The following is a 19852-nucleotide window of genomic DNA, read 5'->3' on the forward strand; positions in this document are numbered from 1 at the left end:
ACTCTTGGTATTGTTTAGTTGTGACTGAACTATTAATTCCTAGCATATTCCTGTGTGTAATCCGTAACTAGACTAATTCCAGTAATCGTCCATTGAGCAATTTATAACAGATGGCAAAGTATTTGCTGCAGGTATGAACAAAATCCTCTGATATTCCAGATTTGTTGCAAGAGTTGTATGTTGGGGCAAATGTTTTGTTTCTGATCTAAATATGAATGTTTAACCCATATATACTATGTCTGTATGCTATACGGATATATATATTTGTTTTATAGCAAAGTGATTTTCAAGAATAAATGTATCCTAGTTATAGATTTTAAAAGTCCTATTTTATTTGTACAATTGTTCATGGTGAGATAACAAAAGTTAGGAAGTTAGGAATACTATCAGTCAAAAGCAATTTAAAATTAGAAAAAATCTAATTTGTTTCACTAGAAGCTAGAAAATGCTTCTTTCTTCTTGTACCTTTCTAGAGCAGCAGCATGAATACACTTAGTTGGAAGAAACTAAAGTTCACTAACAGCTCTGCAAAGATACTTACAGGTGAATTATTTTTCACATCAGCATCATCATTCTTTTCTCCTGGTTTTTTCATGCTTCTGCGAGTTGATCGTCTTCTCAGACCTTTCATTAAGGATTCTTCCTGTTCCAGTTCAGACTCACTTTTTTTAACACTGCCTGCATTCTCACCTTTTTCCAATGATGGATCTTCAGCTTCTATTGTCTGAAACAGGGAAAAACATAACACTGAGATTAATTATGGGTATAGTACTTTGAACTTTCAAAATTGTGAGGAAATCAAAGTAAAGGTAACCAAAATCACAATTCAGTGGAAAGAGATACGGGCAGAACAATGCATAATGCTATGAGCAGATATGAAAAATTGTACTGTAATTACGTACTCAATCTTCAGAGCTGGATTCATATATGAGTATCAAACCTGTCAAGGAAATATTTACTCTAGGTGGAGGGCAGAGGAGTGGAAGTATGAATTAATTCCTAACAGGGTTTTAAGTTGTGTGAACCATTTGCACTCATCTCAGTATCGTTTTGAGAATTCTCAGGGGATACAGTTTATCCGTGAAGTGAGAAAAAATGACTCCTCTCCAGTGTAGAGCACTGTGAACAGTTCTTGACTTTAAATGTAATAGTTCAGAACAGTACAAGTTGAAAAGAGATTTTGACTGAAAAACTTGAACAGTCTAGAAAAAAGCTTTACTTTTGGTGGTAGTTTTGCCAGTGTCTTTGGCACAATGAACAAATGTCTACCCACTACTGAGGGTAATAATGGCAATTGCATTAAAATTTGCCTTCAGCTTGTATTCCTTTCTTTTTCCTATTTTCCTTCTTGCTTTTCATGCAAATAATAAAAATTACTTTTTTTTTCTTTCTCTCCATTTTTTTTCTGATTCCTTAATTATTTTTTTTTGGTGAAAGTTATAGAAATTGTTTTTATTTTATTTTTTTTAATTTTACATTTCCTAATTTTTCCCTTTATCACATTTACCTGAATACAAAATTACTTTAAATCTAAGGTGACCAAATGCATTCTCATTTTATGAGAATAAATGTTTTAATTGGCCTAGTTCACCCTTTTCAGTCTGACACACTTAGGTACCTCTTTCAGTTTCCTTAATGGGTGTGATGGTTATGCATTAAAACACCAGTGGTACAGAAGACTATGGCAAAGCTCAGGTATAACCTAATTATCACAACTGATATTGGGATGTATGAAAAGTACTTTTTATTCACTTATTAACTAATACATTTCTGATATTTGTTTGATTTTTAATTTCCAATCTATTTGTTTCTGACTACCTAACCGTAAGTGTACATATTTTTCACTCATCATAACCTGAATTGCTTTTCTTCTATTCCTATTCCTAAACTTTTTGTTTTCTTGTTTGTTTTTTTTTTTAAGAACCTCATTGTGAAGGATTATAATCAAATACCTTAAATACGCACGCTGTATTCCTCTGGTAATCAACTACTGGGCTCTACCTTTTATTACAAGTTAGTGATGTTAGCTGCCTAATAGGAGAATACAGAAAAATCTTTTAAATCACTATAGTAAAAATGTACTGTCCTGGGTTGAAATAGGTCTGCTATAAAATCTTGTGGTTTTCTCTGTCAAATATTTGTTTGCACTTAACAAAATAGGCTGCAGAATTCCCGGTATTTCTGAGAGCATTCAATGGAACACAAAAAAGAAAATGAGGCAAAAGCAAGTGCGTAAAAAAGTACCTGCATGTTAACAAGTTTGTAGTAGATTCCCTTTCTTTCAATCAGTTTAAAATGATTCCCTTCTTCTGTGATAATTCCACTTTCAAACACAGCTATAAGATCTGCATTTCGGACTGTTGACAGGCGATGAGCTACTACAATCGTGGTGCGTCCTTCCCTTGCCTAGAAATAACATTTTTCATGAATATTTCTAAGTATATTCAAAAATTGTTCAAGTTAGGGTCCCAAAAATTCTCAGTACAGAAAATATTTGCCAAAATCAAGTTTACCTTTTGTACTATAAGGGTCTCTATTTCTTGCAGCTCTTTCAATAAATGTCATATTCAGCTCCTCCTCATCTACTTTATTTCATAGCAATACTGACCACTTCCCAATCTTTGAATGAGCAGAGATTATTTGCAAATTCAGGCAATTACCTTATACTTTTTAGGAGTCTCTATTTTTTGCAGCTCTTTAAACAAACAAGCAATACTGACCTTGTCAAGTGCTGCCTGCACAACTGATTCACTCTCAGTATCCAAAGCTGACGTTGCCTCATCAAGCAGCAGAATTTTGGGATTGCGAACCAGAGCTCGGGCAATTGCTATTCTTTGCTTCTGGCCTCCGCTCAGCTGTGCCCCTCTTTCTCCAACCACGGTTTCAAACTTCTACAAGACAACCAAACACGTTTGCACAACAGTCAGTGGCACGGTCCTTTCACCACAGAAAGGCAATGTAAAGAAATGGCACATCTGTGTTAGTAGCCCCGGCAGCATCTTCTCCTTCCTCTAAAACACTGAGCATTAAGCATCCACTTAAATAAACCACCCAATGGTTTGTGCCTACAGAACTCTCATAGTTCTCCAAATGCTTTCTTTTTTTTATGTCAAAATTAACATTATTCTCAAAAGTTACGAGGAAGCTCTGCATAGATCTGCATATTCATAGCTCTGGGAACAGCTTAATCTGCTAAGGAAAATCCCTTCTGAGGAACTCTTTGGTGTGAGTAGGTTGAAGGGAAATTATTTCAGCAGGACAGCAGCTTGCTTACCTTGGGTAGCTTCATGATGAAATCATAAGCGTTAGCTTCCTTGGTAGCTTTCTCAATTTCTTCCATGGTGACATCCTCTCGGCCGTAGCGAATATTTTCTGCAATGGTAGTAGCAAACAGCACGGGCTCCTGATTCACCACACCAATAATCTCCCGCAGATATCTTACATTTAGGGTCTTAATATCCTGCCCATCAATGGTAATCTAAAGAAAGGAAGCGGACACAACCCATTTACTAAGCGTTCTGGTCAAGGACTCTCTCTCCCCAGGCTGGCACATGGCTTTTGACGGGAGACTTGACCGTGTCATTTGATCAAGGGCAACCAGACCAGAAGCTGACTTTGAACAACTGCGACGCCCAGAGCAGTCATCTGGCTTGAGGTGTCTTACCATGCCTTCCTTGGGATCGTAAAATCTCTGGATGAGCTGAACAGTTGTACTTTTCCCACAGCCACTGCCACCAACCAGGGCTACTGTCTGGCCACAGTTGACCTTCAGATTCAAGCCTTTCAGTATCTGTATGTATAAGAAAGGTTGCCAAAAGTTTATATATATATATTAGGCTATATACATATAAGATTATATAAATATATGTATGTATATATATATATACATATTTGTACTAGTCACCATAAAATACGTAATTTCACAGCCATGGAAGATACGTTTTGCCTTTCTTGGGACTTGTAGAAAGGATATATGTAGCTCTTTGGTGTAATTGCTATTTAATTTTATTTTTAAGAACATAACCTGTATTGGGCTGTGTAGTGGGTCTGGAGAACAGATACACATCATCCATGTGCAATGTTTACTTATTTTTACCCAAGTTTCTGCTTAACCTGCTCACCTGAGTAGTGTGAGTATACAATAATGGGGAAAAAAAGGAATAAAGTTTAAATAAAAACACTTTGTATAAACAACTTGTAAAGGAGTCTTTCACTACTTTATACAACTTACTTGGTTGGAATAAATATTGAAATGGAGAAAAGCATATTTATGCTAATTAGTGTTCTAGAAGGACTAAGCTACAATGAACTATGCAAACCTGAATGATAGCATCCACATCTGGGCTAAGTTTATTTCTCCATTCCGAATGTACAACCATACATTGATGCATTCCAATAGTGCCCCAAATGTACTTCCCAATGCATTGCAGCCATGTGTCCTCATCAGCATCTCTTTCTTCACAGATATCTACTCTCAGCACTACCACTGCCTCTTCACCCTTAGTAACAATCTGTGTGCTTCACAAGTGAAATATATCTCACTCTTTGGGGACAAGAGACACATACAAATAACTTTACACTGATTTCTGTGATCAGAACTTTTTTCCTATACCAAAATAATATCCACAATTGAATCCATTTAGACTATTTCTACCAACTTAAAGCAAACAGAGAAGAGAGAGTAAGGGCAGCAAATAAACCTGTCTAATGAGATAGGAAGTAACTTGCAGTCTTCTTCATGCCTGTCAGTTATTTTGCTGTACTTAATCCTGTTGCAAAGAAGAGTTAACTTTAACATCAGGTAGGTAAAATTTAGGCAGAAATGAACTCCTCTGAGTTATTTGACCTCTTAATTTTCCTTTTCTTAATTGGTGTAGCCTTAGCTTCATATAATTATAGTGTCTGAAATGAGAGGGGAGAAATGTCTTTGTTCATATCATACCTGTATAAACTTAGAAAATAACCCACTGATATCAATAAATACCTTTTTATTCATATTTCTATATGAAGAAAAATCAACTACTTGATTAACTTTTCTGATAGAAGGAAAAGCCAAAGTCTTTTTTAAACATTTATGAGTAAAAATGGCTTATAAAGAAAACTATGTCTTTCCTTTTGGCCTATCAAAACTGAGATCCCTTTAGTTAGATCAGTGATTTTCCTTCACGGTAGGGAAGGAAATAATTATATGGTGCAAAGGCACTCTTTATTAAAGTATTTTCGGAAATCATTCAAATCTGTTCGACCTTCACTCCATTAAGACTCCGGTTTTATGACAAGACTTGACAAAAGCAAACTTTTTTTTTTTTTTTTTTTCTGTCTAGACAGAGAAATGCAAATTCTGATCTCCAGGTCACATATAACAAGTCCTTCCTGGATCTGCTTTATTCAGTTGATTGAGATATAGTCTTAACAGAGCTGCATTGCAGATATTTTTGAAATCCACTGTCATTATTATTATGCATAAACACTTGGATTAGATGTATAAAGTAAGATTATGATAGCAATAAATTTTGAAGTTTTATCACATAGTCACACTGACTATGGCTTTATTCAGAAAAGCACATTTAGCTAGGGTACAAATAATTCCAGGTTAAATAGTTGTGATGACAAGGTAGTTGTACATGATTTAGAGAGTCAACCTGGAACTGTTACATTTTCAAGAAAATTTTATTTATGTGACTTTTTTTTTTTTTTCTCCACATGGTTAACTGTAATAAATATCAAGTTTCATTTACAATACCTGAACATCTGGTCTGGATGGGTAACTGAAGTGAACATTTTGGAACTCCAAGTTCCCTTTAATGTGGTCTGGTTTGTAGCCTGTCTCTGAATAACTATCAATTTGAGGTTCCTGTGTGAAATAAAATGTGCAGAGAAAAAAAATTAAAAAATTACTTCCTAATAATTTTTTTGTTTCATAAAGAAGTCTTAGAGTGCACCATTATTCTGTAGAGATATAATGTAAATATAATAAATATAGATAGATATTTAAATTTATTTAGAGAGTGAGACTTCTGAAACATGTATGTTGCATGGTTTGCTGCCTCATTACTACATTTCTGATATGTTAATGCAAAATACTTTTATAATTTCTCTATTTAACATTTTGTGTGAATTTAATATATTGTCTTTAAGAGTGTACCCACAGCTAGCTGTAATTTGAGATTCATTCCACTGCCTGATTAACCTGAACAGATCACTTCCAATGAGATGTTCAGACTCTGTTCATGTAGAGCTTTGCCTTTCTGCTGTAACCATTTTGTGAGAAAGAACTGATTCACTGACCATTAAGTAAAAATCATTAAGCAGAAACAGAGTGCTTAATTACTTCTGTTTGCATTATCATCAAAGGTAGGTCTAGAATTTGAAACATGTACAAATAATCCAAAATAATGTAATTCCATTTTATACAACTTCATTAGCTCATAAAATCACAGCATCCCTGATTTCAGACTCTCCTGTCCAATAAAGTATGTTACCAGGTTACCCGCTTGTGTTTTATAGATTTGCTGACATTCATGCTGCTGGTGGTGTCACTACTAGCCTTTGACACTATGCCCATATACCTGCATCAACTGTAATCACATCTCTATTTGTCACTAGATGTGACCTTCATGGTAAAAACATTACAGGGTACCTCCAACACTAAGAGATCCAGTGATCCAATACTGTTATCTTTGAAGCAAGAAACAATAACTAAAAGACAAAGAGGGACTGACTAATAACTATACATTCTATCTGCTTTTATGAATATATTTATGCTTCTGAGAAAATAAATGAGCTTTTTAGTATTGCCAAAATTGGATAAAATTAGAAGTTAACTATTGCAGTAAATTACTAAATATGCAGCAGCAGTAAAATTAGACTTTTTATTTATTAACAATTTAACAAATATATTCTCAATTATTTAAATATAGGAAAGTTCCATTTTCCACCTTTGTTGCACAGAATCTAATTTAAAAATATGTTGATTTTCCTTCCAGTCTTAAATAGGCCTCCTATATGTATATCAGGTTAAAATTTGACGCTGCCATTATTCTATGTTATTTTATCCATGTTGATATTGAAATATGTTTTCAAAACATCAGATAGATATTTGAATTACATCTTATTTTACTCAATCTTACTTATTTTTACTAATTTCATATCCATAAATATTACCTGCATTTTAAAAAGAATGGTCTCTGAGCAAGACCAAAGATACTCACATTGTCTATGATACTAAAGACTGCATAGGCTGCTCCTCTTGCATTAGCAAATGCCTCTATGCTTGGGGCAGTCTGTCCAATACTGAAAGCTCCAATCAATACAGAGAAAAAGACCTGAAAGAAATGTTTATGGTGATATGTGTCAGGTCCCATTTAAGCAGAGAATTATGTTTATTTATTTACATTAGGTAACTTTGGGTCAGAGGTTCTGTGCCTGTTATGGAAGTTTAAGTAATCTAGAATTACAGGAAAAATGAAAGGTTCTCTCTTAAACAGAGAACAAGATTAAGAAAAGGACTTCTTAAGAGCCAGCTGTATTCCTGCATGATGTGAATGCTGCAAACAACCTCATGAGGACAGAAAAGATGACTGAAAATGAAACCTGCAAATTCTATGAAAAAAAAATGTATAAAAAAATGTGTAAAAAGTCCTGAGACTTGATGTCTCAGGATTTATTGTACTAATACATTCTTTGACAAAAGATATTCCAAAGATAATTCATTTTTGTTTGAACACATGCATTAAACAAAAACCTAAACTAAACAAAACAAACAAACAAAAAGAACAAACAAAAAAAAACAACCACCTGTTAACTGAAGCATTTACTTAGGACATTTTAAATTTCCTACATCTTGACAAAATAATAGATTCAGAAACCTTTTATAAATTATTTTAAGTTTTGGGGAAAGGTTCCATCAAACATTGAAATATTTCTATGGAGATTTTGATGGGCATTTTTTGATCAAATTTTCACATTTGCTCAAGAAGATTTCTCTAACAGTTGTGTGAAATTAGCTGCAAGTTCTTCTAATATACATACCTTTTACAGAACTGCTTTCTTCTGTATCAGATCTGTCAGTAATACATCACAAAAATGCTAATTCCAGTTTTAACCCCAGCCTCTACCACTTTTGTTTATATTTAACATTATGATGATCTGTTATACTTTTTTACTGAACAAATATATGGTAAAAGTGCAGGCTGTAGGATCTGCTCTTTTTAACTCTACCACTTTTCATTCATATTACCTATTATATTGCAGTGCTATTTTCCAAGTGTTGTAACCTCTTATACCCTTGGATGCCCTCGTGATACAGTGCAAGACTTGCAACACACATTCTAATTCATGTTATATAAACTCCAGTTTGATGAGTTGCAAAATAGACAACATTTAATTGCAAAGACTTTGAACGGAAAACAGTTACATACAAGGGCATGAGTAATTGTCTGAACCTGTCTAAGGCGTTCTGTATGCCTGCCTGCCCTTAAAAAAAAACAGGCCTCATACTGCAAAAGCTCAAAAGAGCCAGTATCACACATCAGAGACAATTTTTGCAAATCAGAGTGATTCATAAATAAAGAAAAATCAGGTAGCTTTAAAGGGATGTAAAAATACATATATGGTATCCTGACTGGTTTCATCATGATTAAAGAAATATATTTTTACCATATTTCTTTGACATCTCATATGAAAGTAGGACGGTTGTCACATCAAGAGAAGAATTTAAGTTATGATGTATGAGCTACACTTTTCTTCCTCTGGTTAGGTAGTGACATATTTTCTAGTCACAAGTATATTTTCCTTCCCCTTGCTTTTTAAAAATATTGAAAAGAGATTCCTGGGTTGTATGGAGCAAAATATAAGAAAAGAATCAGTAAACTTATCTATTTAGAACACATAACTTTTTTTTTTTTAAAAGTTTATTTCATTCTGCATCCTGAAAATATATTCAGTCCTGCAAATCTGAAAATAAATATCAACTAGGAAGGGTACTGTACTTCAAGTTTTGACTGAGCTGCTTCTATATCAGTATGAACTTATGGAAGTCATAAAAGATGTAGAAACAGATGAAAATAATAAATATTTTATTTGGCTTGATGTAGATTTTGAAAAACTATAGCAAAAAAGCATGTAGACATTTTTGGTAATAAACTTTTTTGTTAAAAAGAAAAGAAGCTATTTTGCCAATTTGGCACACCATCCTGAAAGAACCTAAGTAAGTTCTGAAAATACACTTCAGAGTATTTTTCAATATGATTGGGAAGTTACTGATAAATACTTACAGTGAGAACTTTGCCAATGGTGTAATCATCACTTAAGACCAAGGTAGTTCCATACCAGAAGGCCAGTGCATATGATGCATATATCAGTAAGAAAGCAGCACCCATAGAAATATTAGCTGTAATAGCCTTTTTTATTCCAATGCGTTTAGCATCTTCTAAATTTTTATGATACCTGAAGAAAGGCAAAAGTTCAAGATACACTTAGATTTGTACCATGGCACACAGCACCAAAAACTGGATGAATTAGTAAAAGAATATTACTTAGATACTACAAGATAATACAATATATAAACCTAAGAACGTACAAAGGTAGGCCTGATTGTAAGGCATAGAGATAACTTAAGGTAATTTCCAAAAATGCCAACACCAGCTGAGCTGGCAGACAGAAAACAAAACAAAACAGAACAAAAAAAACAGTGTATCATAATTCAGGAGAGGGCATACAAGTTCCTTAAAATAACCTGAGGTTGAGTGAACTTTGACTGTGAACCATTCGTGACAAGTTTTGAGATTATCTTTGTTAGCTTAAGATAAAAGACTAAGATATATCACAATAATTATGTTTTACAATATAGCGAAAATAAAAATATTGTTTAGCAGAACCCTCACAACTACTGAACAATCAGATAACCAAAGATATCATCATCTCTTCTCACGGCACAGCCTTTTCTGTCTAAAACTGCCACTTACTATTTGAAGTGGCAGTTTATGCACTTTCCAGAGTGGAGATGATATATCAACCTAATTTGTCAATTTCTTAAAAAAAAACAAAACACCCTAATTGCTATTCAACACATAATGGATCTTGTAAAAGTTAGTAACAGCCAATTTCCAGCCCCATTACCTAGAAATGTAGCAAGCACAATGCATACCTATTTGGGCAGACTTTCAGCAGTGAAGATGCAAGAAAATTTGAAACCATCTGAAGTGAGTACTTTAGAATCAGCTGATGAAAGCAAGAGTTGCTCTTACCTTTTGATTTCTTTTTCTTGCCCTCCAAAAGCTATTACAGTACGGATTGCGCCAAGAACTTCCTCTGCAACAGCTCCTGCTTTTGCATATGCAGCTTGCTCTTTGTCAGTGAATGCAGAGAGAACCTAACGCAGGATCAAATATTTGGACTTGAGAAAAACAGAATGAACTCAAGCACTTTATGATAAAAGCCATTGTGACTTTCTTATAACATGAAGACTTTTGGTTGTATTATGTATAGGTGCAGGAGTGTTTGATATTGAAATTCTTAATTATACAAAGTATTCAATCAAATAATTTAACATTACCCATTCTCAACATCTATGGGCTGAATTTTGCACTCTGCTTTCACTCAAGTGCAGGAGATTAGATGAACACTTACTCTGAGCTGGTGGGCTCTCCTAAGGCCACCTTCTCATCTCTGGCTGCCTTAACCAGAGGGCTCAAGACTTAGCATTAATTGGCCACAGTCTGTGAACACTCTCAGCTAGTACGTGGCACGTGCCTTTCTGCTCCTACCCCTTCCCTAACACACTCACATCAAGACAGAAAAAGCTTATATAATCTTTGAAATGTAAGAGAAGTAAAATACTATAAAAAATGAAGGCTTCCAAACTGCAGATGTAAGACACTCTGATCCCATTGTACTTCTCTCATGTAAATCTGCCTAGAATTTCTTACCAAAGCTGCCAACTACTCTGAAAAGAAAATGTGTCTGAGACCAAAGCTTGGTCTAATTTCTTTGATTATTTTTCAGGAGGTGCAATTATTTCTTTCATCAGAACTGAACGTGAATGAAGTTTTAAACAGTTACAGACATGCATTTTGCTGGTATATATTGTATCCTTTTCCACATAAAATATGCTATATTGACATAAACAGCTTCAAATTAAAGAAAGTCTGCCTAATCCACTGGAATTATAAAACTGCAACTACTCGAGGGCATTTATATACAGTGAACCTAACAGCTTATGTACATAGATAGATGTTCTCTAAAGCCATCATAATTTCCTAAGCAATACATTCCAACTGTAAGAATTGCAGGTTTGTAGATTCATTTCATTATCTTTCCTTTATATAAAACCTGACATTGAATGCATAGTGGCCTACCTTTGCCCAGAGGGCTGCTGAAAGTCCTAGGACAGGACTAACTGCAAGTATTACAAGGGTTAATTTCCATCCTCTTATGAGGCCAACAATAAATCCTGCCACAAATGTTGTTAACGATTGGACAAGCAATCCAATTTTATCACCTATTCCTTCGTTAATCTTGGAGACATCACTGAAAAAAAAAAATACATCCAGACAGGATGGTAAATGTAGGAAGCACAGCAAGATTTTCAGTTTTGTTATATGGGCATCTGTGTAGATAGTCTTTATTAGTCTGGAGTAGTCTGTGTAGATAGTCTTTATGTTCAATTACTTGCCAACAGTTTGCTTAAAGATAGAGCAGTATATAATATGATCACAGAAAATTTCATATTTCTTGTGAAATGTAACGCTATACATCTGTTTGCTTCTGAAAAGGTTGAAATTCTGCTTGCAGTGCAAAGGTTCTCTCACTTTATCACTATTCCAAATTTTGGATCTATTTGGAAACAGTAGTATATTTGGGAGGAACAGCTAAATTCTTTCATGTAGGCAAGGAGAAAGAAATAGCTTGTCAAGCAGTTCAAGATGTTCACAGCTGGGGTCAGTCATCACTGTGCTCAGTTCCCAGTGTGCACAGAACTGAACCATGTCTTCTTTTCATTGGGTTAATCTCATACTGTTAGGCTTTAGTCATCCTCAGAGTTCACAAGGGAACTTATCTCAATGCTTCTCTGATAACCTTATGACAGTCCAGCATCAGAATTCTCACAAATTGAGTCTCTGAGACTTTCTGTGAGATAACTTGCATGAGATTCACAATGAAGTAAATGAAATTTAAAAATAAAAAATTTGCAATCTGTACATATGTAATAAGATAAAATAACATTGCAGAAGGTATAGTGCACTTACTCAGTGAGACGCGTGTTAAGTTCTCCCACATCATTTACATCAAACCATCCAATTTCCTGTCTCATAATTGCATGAAAAAATTTTTCTCTAATTTTTTTTATTTGTCGGCCTGCTGCTAGGGTCCAAAATGAAGTTTGGATATAAGCAGCAACAAGAACACCAGCTGCAATTGCAGAATAGTAATATGCATATCTGCAAGAAAAAATAAAAATAAAAATAAAAATAAAAATTACCTTGCTAGTCTGTCTTTAACTGTATTCCCGCTTCTGTTTCAGACCTGAATTAGAGTTTATATGTTTCTATTAGAGTTTTCACTTCACTGTAAAACTTCCCAAGTTTTTTTCTATGAGTACTATTTAATATAACTTTACAGAAACATAATAAACTAAATGATGCTCTTGTTAGACAGGAATTACTTTTTCTTCTTGTCAGTGTATCTGTTTTCTCAGAAGTTTATTTTAGAACCATATTTTAGATACAATATCCTTTTTGCTTAAACATGTCATGTAATTTCCAAAAACATCATAGCATTTGTGTTTTAACACATTGAGGCCTAATCGTATATATCTATATGTCATATTCACAGACACATATAATACAACATGCTTGTCTACATAAATATACATATATGCATGCATGTTATAAATACTTCCCAGCTGGGGAATACAATGTGACTATCTATACATCTATTTCAAGTAAATGCCACTAGATCCAAAATTATTTTGCTCCTTATTCTTTTCATAACTGACATTTTACTTCTAATTAAATTCATCTCTGTGTCATAAGCAGGGTGTCATGTGAAAATCAAGAAGTGTATGAACCACTGTATTTCTCAAGCTGAAACTGATTTTAAGCCACAGTTTTAAACTGTTCAAACAGAATCAAATCAGATCTGATTTCAGTCAGAACTGGTATCAGAACCAGTTAATGGTGAACTTAAACCAGAATGAAAACAGGACAATGATAAAAATAATAATAATAATAAAAAGCTTTAAAACGCTTAGGAGCTTCACTCACAAGAAGTAAGTTAAGCCACACCAATTCTTTAGAACTAGAGCATGAAACTTGGCAGGAGTAAGCTACAGAAATCTGTGTGCAAATGCTCTGCTCAAAAAAGGAGAAAAGGGCTTTATAGATGAAACTTTTCATATTTTGATCCAGCATTTTCAGTGACTGAGATATTGTACAGTTTAGTCATGGACTTCAGAACTGCGATCATTATGAAATGAACTGTATCTAAACTGATTAATAAAATGGGTTAATGTCTAACTGAAGATTGATTAGTTGAATATTGACCTTGATCATCTTCAGATCCATTGAAAACCTACACAGAAACTACCAAACTAAAAACAAGGACACTGCTTCAAAACTCAGTAGTAATTACTTTAGACAATTACTTTATGATGTTATATCACTTCAAAGAATGGTTTTATGTGTGGACTTTGTTTCATGACAAATTGTAAGAGAAGGGACTGATATCTTTACAACATTCCATGCTAAGGAAATACATTCTGTAACTTCACTGCTGAAACTTAACAGAGAATAAATGCTCACTGCATTATAAATTAACTGTTCTTTTTCTTTTGAGAAGTAAGTGGATTTCAGGCAAACTCTTATCTGAGTAACAAACATAATGAAGTCCACATTTATAGTTGAATACACCTGAGTAAGATCTTTGTCTGTGTAAACAGTTTTTATTATTACTTTACCTGCTGGCAGGCATTCTCAGAGAAACAGGGAGTGGGTACAAACAGCTTCTTCAAACTGGTAACACACTAAATTAAGGCTCTATCCAGAAAGTTTAGAAACTTCAGAAAAGAAAACCTGTTCCTGCACTGTTAATTAGCCATGCATCCCTTATTCTACAATTTATTTCTGAAGAGAAGTTCAGGCTGCTCTGTAAGCACTCTGCATCTGTGCTCTCAGACAATGTCTGAAAGACAAGGTGACATGCAGGATGCTAAGAACAGATCTCCCTCACATCTCTTAGGGCCATGAGAACAGGCAGTTTTCAACATTTAGATAATATTCACATTCACACTTTCTTTCGGTTAGCTTTTCTGTTTTCCTGTACTTTTTGTTCTTTTTTTCTGTTGTGACTCCTAGACAATAGCATGCTGAGGATAATAGGAGGGTTTCTATTCTTTTTGATGCAATATGACTTGAGTTCAGAGATTAAATTTTTTTCATTACTATTGCCTTGAAGACCACATCAGTATTCCTGTGATCTCAGATGTTTTTCAATACCTAATGAGGAACAAACTTCAATCTGAAGAAAAAAGTTGAAGTGGTACAAGAAAATGCACATAGACTTTAGACATCCTGCATAAACCTAGTCCATGAATAGCAGCCAGTGAAGCCCCCTAACAAAACACATCTATTGGTAGCTGATGTTTCTCTTTATTTTCCTTTTTGTCTATGAATCTGCAATATTACTCTCGTATGTAACAGAATCACTATTGACAGCTCTTGAATACTAGATTTAAAATTGCATTTAATCTAACTGTATTTTTCTGTAGGCCAGGTATTTTAGCTGAACTTGATGCTTTGGCAGGAAACTAATAACTATCTGGCAATTCTAATTCTGCTTTTTATCAGTGAATCAACATAGCTCAAGAAATTGATGGATGATAATCAATATAATTTTTCTGCATAACATGTACTGCTTATAAATTCAGAGGAAGGGAAAGAGGGAGGAAGAAAATGCTGACGACACTGAGACACAGAGCACCCCTGAAAAGGGGGTGGAATGGATGAGAGCAAAAGATTACAGGGAAGTTGTTGGGAATGACTGGGAATGTTCAAGAATCTTCCCAGTGAATTCAATATTCTCATATACAAATCTTTATTTACAAATGTTATTCAAGTAAACATTGTTTTTATGTTGTTTAAAGTATGCAAAATATCTAAGGGAGAAAAATGGCTTGACAACAAATGTGTGCCTACACTAAAAAAAAAAAAAAAAAAGAGGAAATATCAATTTCTAATTACCTTGTCATATTTTCTTCCAGACCGCCAAGAATTTCTGCAGAGGAATAATGTCAGAAATCTGTCCTTAAAAAGAGTAAATACTTTGAATAGAGCAATTTTTAACAAATTTATTTTCCTGCATGCTGTTCACCAAATTTTGAGTTGGTATGTCTCCTTTTGATTCTAGTAGATTTGAATAAGAGAAGGTGTGCAATGAGTTCAAGCTTCTTCGTATTCAAAAACAATGATTATACTAATAGAAGGTTAGTCCTGACTCCATTGCCTACAAAACTGCATCAGTATAACTTGAGCTTAAAAGGTCTTCCTGAACATTCATTACATGCTTGGTTTGTGTTTGTTTTTTGTTTCTTTCTGAAAACAGAGTGCATTTCTATAATACCAAAACCCATTAAAAATGCAAGTCTAGGCATTCGCCTCACACTGGTAATTGTGGATAGCTTAATTCTTTATGAAAACGTTGTCTATAAAGTAGGTGCTGGCACTAAAATTTTTCTCCCACACACCAGAAGTTAATGACAAATGTTTTAAGAAGACTCTAGCTGCAGCATTTTGCAATTGCAAAAATCTGATCAATTTACTGTACTTGGAAAGCAGTAGGTCACAAATTACTTGTTCTGATAAGGGCATCATGTCCATGTCTCTGTCTTGTAGAAGAATAACAAGAGCAAAAATAGATGCAGGACAGAAGATTGTCACATGCATTACTTTTCTGAATCACCATGGACATTTATTTAAATGGTTGATAACTTTTTACAGAATATTCCAGGCAACGAGTCTGTTCACAAGCTTAACATCTAATGTTTGGTTTCAGAAGACAACCTAATCTGGTCTAAGTGTCAATCCTCCCTCTTGTATCTGCAGTGTTTGCCTGCCACTCTGTGTTTGATTTTTTACTTCTAATTTAGCAAATGAGGGGATTCAACAACTTGAGCCATGAGAAAATCAGTACTTTTATTTTTAGTAGCAAGTTTTCTGGTGGATCTACTTACTGATCTGGTTCACCTTGTGAACTATAATTGTCGTATGCAAGGGAAGCAACAGGAGCTCATGTTGAGAGGAGCAGAAATTGAAAGTAATGTTCTTTCTGTTTATCACAGCCACAGTTAAACATGATTTGTTGAATGTATATTGTAATAGATTATTTGAAAAAAAAAATCTACTAAGGCAGAAACTAAGAATAAGTAGAAAAAAAATCAGAATATATCTCTATTACAGTATACACAACAGTTACTAATTTACCCCACAGTATGTTAGCAAGTCGGGTTTGACGACACCAATATCTCAAGTCAAGATGCTCAAATCTCCCTGGCTGTCTTCCAAATATAAAACATTGGTCTCTCCATATTCTTACCTGTAAGATTTGTGTTTGCAGCATTAACAAAGCCATCAGTCATATCACCAAAAATTATCATCACAATAGGAAGACTGCTTCCATGGGCTATTGCCAGTAGAGTGCCAAATATCATTAGTAATTTATCTGTGCAACTGGAGTATCGAAACTGTGAATGAGAAGAGAAATTCAATTTCATTGTGGTACTAGAATGTTATGTTTACAAAACCAAGAAAGCTATCAATTTTATACCTGGTTGTCATAAGTCTATAACTTTGTCTAATTTGCAAGTAGATTTATTAAACAACTTAAATGTAGAGAAATAAATTATTCTAATATAAGCACTTTTATACTATAAACTCTCCAAACCAGAGAACTGCAGTATTTAAATTTATCAGTATCTGCGTATGGGTAAGAAAGGTCATATGAAAACAAGACAATTTGCCTTCTCAAATTTTGCAATTTAAAGTTCAAATTATATGAAATTTTAATACCATTGCGATAATTAAGGCAATAATTAATTTTACTGCAAATTCATTATTATACAGTTAGAAGAATTATTCCTAATGTACTACAGACATTATCAAAACTTACTGAAATGCTAAATACCTCTTGCCATTTAACTCAATAAAGTTTATGCTCTTCTGTAAGAAAGCCATTGGATAGATTCTGCACTGTAAATACAAGTTTCACTGTTGTAAATTACAGTGTTTTTGCAATGCAATTGTACAAGTACAAGCTGGTACGGCAAAACAGAAGAATCGGGTCATTGGCCACCACCTTGCACTGTAGTTTTATTACTGTTAATTCCCATATCATTGCTGTGCATTACGCACACTAAACCTACAAAACATACAATATTTCAGTTTTGCTAAAGAAAATCTAGGATTTACTTTGATTAAATATTAACAGATTACCTTTTTTTAATACATTTTAAAATATACATAAAATTTAAAAAAATCTATAATTTAAAGTGCTTTTTAGTTTTAATTCCATGGCATTACCCTTCACTGCTGACACATGTGACTGAAAAATGACTAATGGACTGATAAGTGTGATTAGAACCTGACTCAGGTAATTTAGAGGACAGGATGACACTAGTAATCTCAGGTATAATTATGCCCTTTTCATTGTGTTGAAAAAGGCAACTAAGCACATAGAAATTCTGATTTATCACAAAAATTAATCTAACATAGGTGTACTTACAGAATCACAGAATCACAGAATTGTAGGGGTTGGAAGGGACCTCAGGAGATCATCGGGTCCAACCCCCCTGCCAAAGTGGATTCCTTAGAGCAGGAATACTTAGCATGATAACTTACTAAGGGAAGGCTTCTAAAAATCCATATCAGTAATAAAACTATTTCTTTAAAAAAACTACATTCACAAAAAATCTGCTAGGTTGCCAAAACATATCCAATATTCTGTACTATCAATGTATTTGGTAGAGATCTGACCATATATGCTGTTCTCTGTCATTATTTTAAGCATTTAAAATATTACACTTCTAAATGTGCATGCACGTAAATATATGTACACATATATATAGCTAGAATCTTACCAGTGTAAATGGGCTGACCATTTTAGGTTTTTCCTCTTTCTTCTTCTTTCCCTTCCTTAAGAGATATGATAGTTTTAGTACATTTAGAAATTGACAACATTTCAAAAAATATTAGTGCACTATGTTAATGAAGTTCAGTCAAAAATAATTATGAAATTAATTTATGGGAAAGAATCGTGTGTAAAATTAATATGACTTATTAGGCATTCTTGGGATGTTTGTATTTAAACCTCTAGGTATATATAAATAGCATCAGCTCCCAACTGCTATAAATTCAAATCAAGCTCTTCACAGGTCTCTCATGTCAAGGGTAAAACAACCCCATCAGGAACCAGTGGTTCCATTATCTCAAGTTGTGAATTGAAGCACTATATAGCTTTCAAAACAAGAAAGAGAAAGATAGCTTATAGAATCAAATTTTCTCATATGGGGTTGGAGAATTAATAAAATATTCAAGGTACTTAAAATATTGATTTCCTGCCATACAAATAATTTTACTGTAATTTTTAGCTGATGACCTCATTGTATCCAAGATGTCTATTCTGATATAATTTATACCATATTCTGAATTTCCTTTTCAATAAAAAGTAGTCAATCCTGTGGACACTTAATCTTTAAAAGAAAAAGAACTTTCTCCATCCTTCTGCGCAAAATAATTGTGCCAATGAATGCTAATCATAAGCTGATAAAAAACTTTCTTCTACTAGGCTTTCCCACTAAAATAAACTAAATTAAAATATGAAATTAAATAAAATACAAAATAAGATAACGTAATCTTATATGCTTCAATAAAGAACAAGTTTACAATGTCTAAGAATATTTACTGTTTGTCTTCTTGTTCTTGACCCTGGCTGGATGTAGTGTTCTCATGACTATTTCCATCTTCAGTACTCTTCTGCTTCTTTTCATCTTCAGAATGCATTTTAAATTTATTTAGGATAGTTCTCTGTAAAATAATACTTGACTGAGAAATATACAACTATTAAGTCAAGGACAGTAATCTCAAAGACCCCTTGTTTGATAGAAAAAACATACATCCTTATTAAAAACAATAAAGTTATTAATGTCACTCTTTGTGAGTGAATTGTAGCAAAGGACAAGTATAAACTTGTTGAAACAAACCCAAACATTTTGTGTTTGCTTACAAACGTCTACATTTTGTGTTTCTACTTGTTTGATAGCCATGGGCCTTACATTTGATTTGATTTGAATGCTAAAAGTGTGATAGTTTCTGTAATTCAGCACAGATACAAAAAATAAATGAGGAAATATATATTTATTTAGAAGAATATGCACTTATTTAGAATTTTCCCAATTTTAGTTATTTGTGAATTTTATAAACTATCTCTGATTTAAAAATAAAAACATTGACTTACCTTGCAGGTTGTTCTCAGTTTGCTTCTAGTTCTCTGAAAGATTATTCAGAAATCAGCTGTATTAATATGGTTAGGACATGCAACATGATTGGACTTTGCTCTTCTTGTGTAAAACGGGGATGATGAACAGCTTTCTTTTTTTTTTTTTTTTTTTTTCTGACTCTCATTGCCTCACCTACTCTGGGGTGTAAAGTGTACGCACTTTGGACTCTGCTTCCCTTCTCTACAGGGAATATTTAACAAATAAAAGGTTTAAATAAATAATTGTTTCCTTTTCATCTGTGAAAATAGATCTGAATAGTCACTTTTTTTCCACCAGGAAAAGTTCTCTGCCTAATTATGCCCC

The 19852-nt window shown here is 33.7% G+C and overlaps 1 protein-coding gene across 1 annotated transcript in view; it reads right to left on the reverse strand.

The window, feature by feature from the left end:
* The window catches only part of LOC118247478 (ATP-dependent translocase ABCB1-like), a 35692-nt gene extending 16625 nt beyond the window's left edge, over nucleotides 1–19067 (reverse strand). The window contains exons 1-15 of the mRNA XM_050709042.1: nucleotides 18955–19067; nucleotides 18131–18185; nucleotides 16579–16738; nucleotides 15240–15291; nucleotides 12249–12440; nucleotides 11358–11529; nucleotides 10248–10372; nucleotides 9276–9447; nucleotides 7212–7325; nucleotides 5744–5854; nucleotides 3665–3790; nucleotides 3275–3478; nucleotides 2721–2891; nucleotides 2245–2406; nucleotides 542–724 (exon numbers count right to left, since the gene is read on the reverse strand). Of these exons, the coding sequence (XP_050564999.1) occupies nucleotides 542–724; nucleotides 2245–2406; nucleotides 2721–2891; nucleotides 3275–3478; nucleotides 3665–3790; nucleotides 5744–5854; nucleotides 7212–7325; nucleotides 9276–9447; nucleotides 10248–10372; nucleotides 11358–11529; nucleotides 12249–12440; nucleotides 15240–15291; nucleotides 16579–16738; nucleotides 18131–18185; nucleotides 18955–19052 (2097 nt within the window). The 5' untranslated portion in view covers nucleotides 19053–19067. The remainder of the gene's footprint in view (nucleotides 1–541; nucleotides 725–2244; nucleotides 2407–2720; nucleotides 2892–3274; nucleotides 3479–3664; nucleotides 3791–5743; nucleotides 5855–7211; nucleotides 7326–9275; nucleotides 9448–10247; nucleotides 10373–11357; nucleotides 11530–12248; nucleotides 12441–15239; nucleotides 15292–16578; nucleotides 16739–18130; nucleotides 18186–18954) is intronic.
* Nucleotides 19068–19852: the final 785 nt, after the last annotated feature.

Source organism: Cygnus atratus, chromosome 2 (genome assembly GCF_013377495.2).
Source record: "Cygnus atratus isolate AKBS03 ecotype Queensland, Australia chromosome 2, CAtr_DNAZoo_HiC_assembly, whole genome shotgun sequence".
Lineage (NCBI taxonomy): Eukaryota > Metazoa > Chordata > Aves > Anseriformes > Anatidae > Cygnus > Cygnus atratus.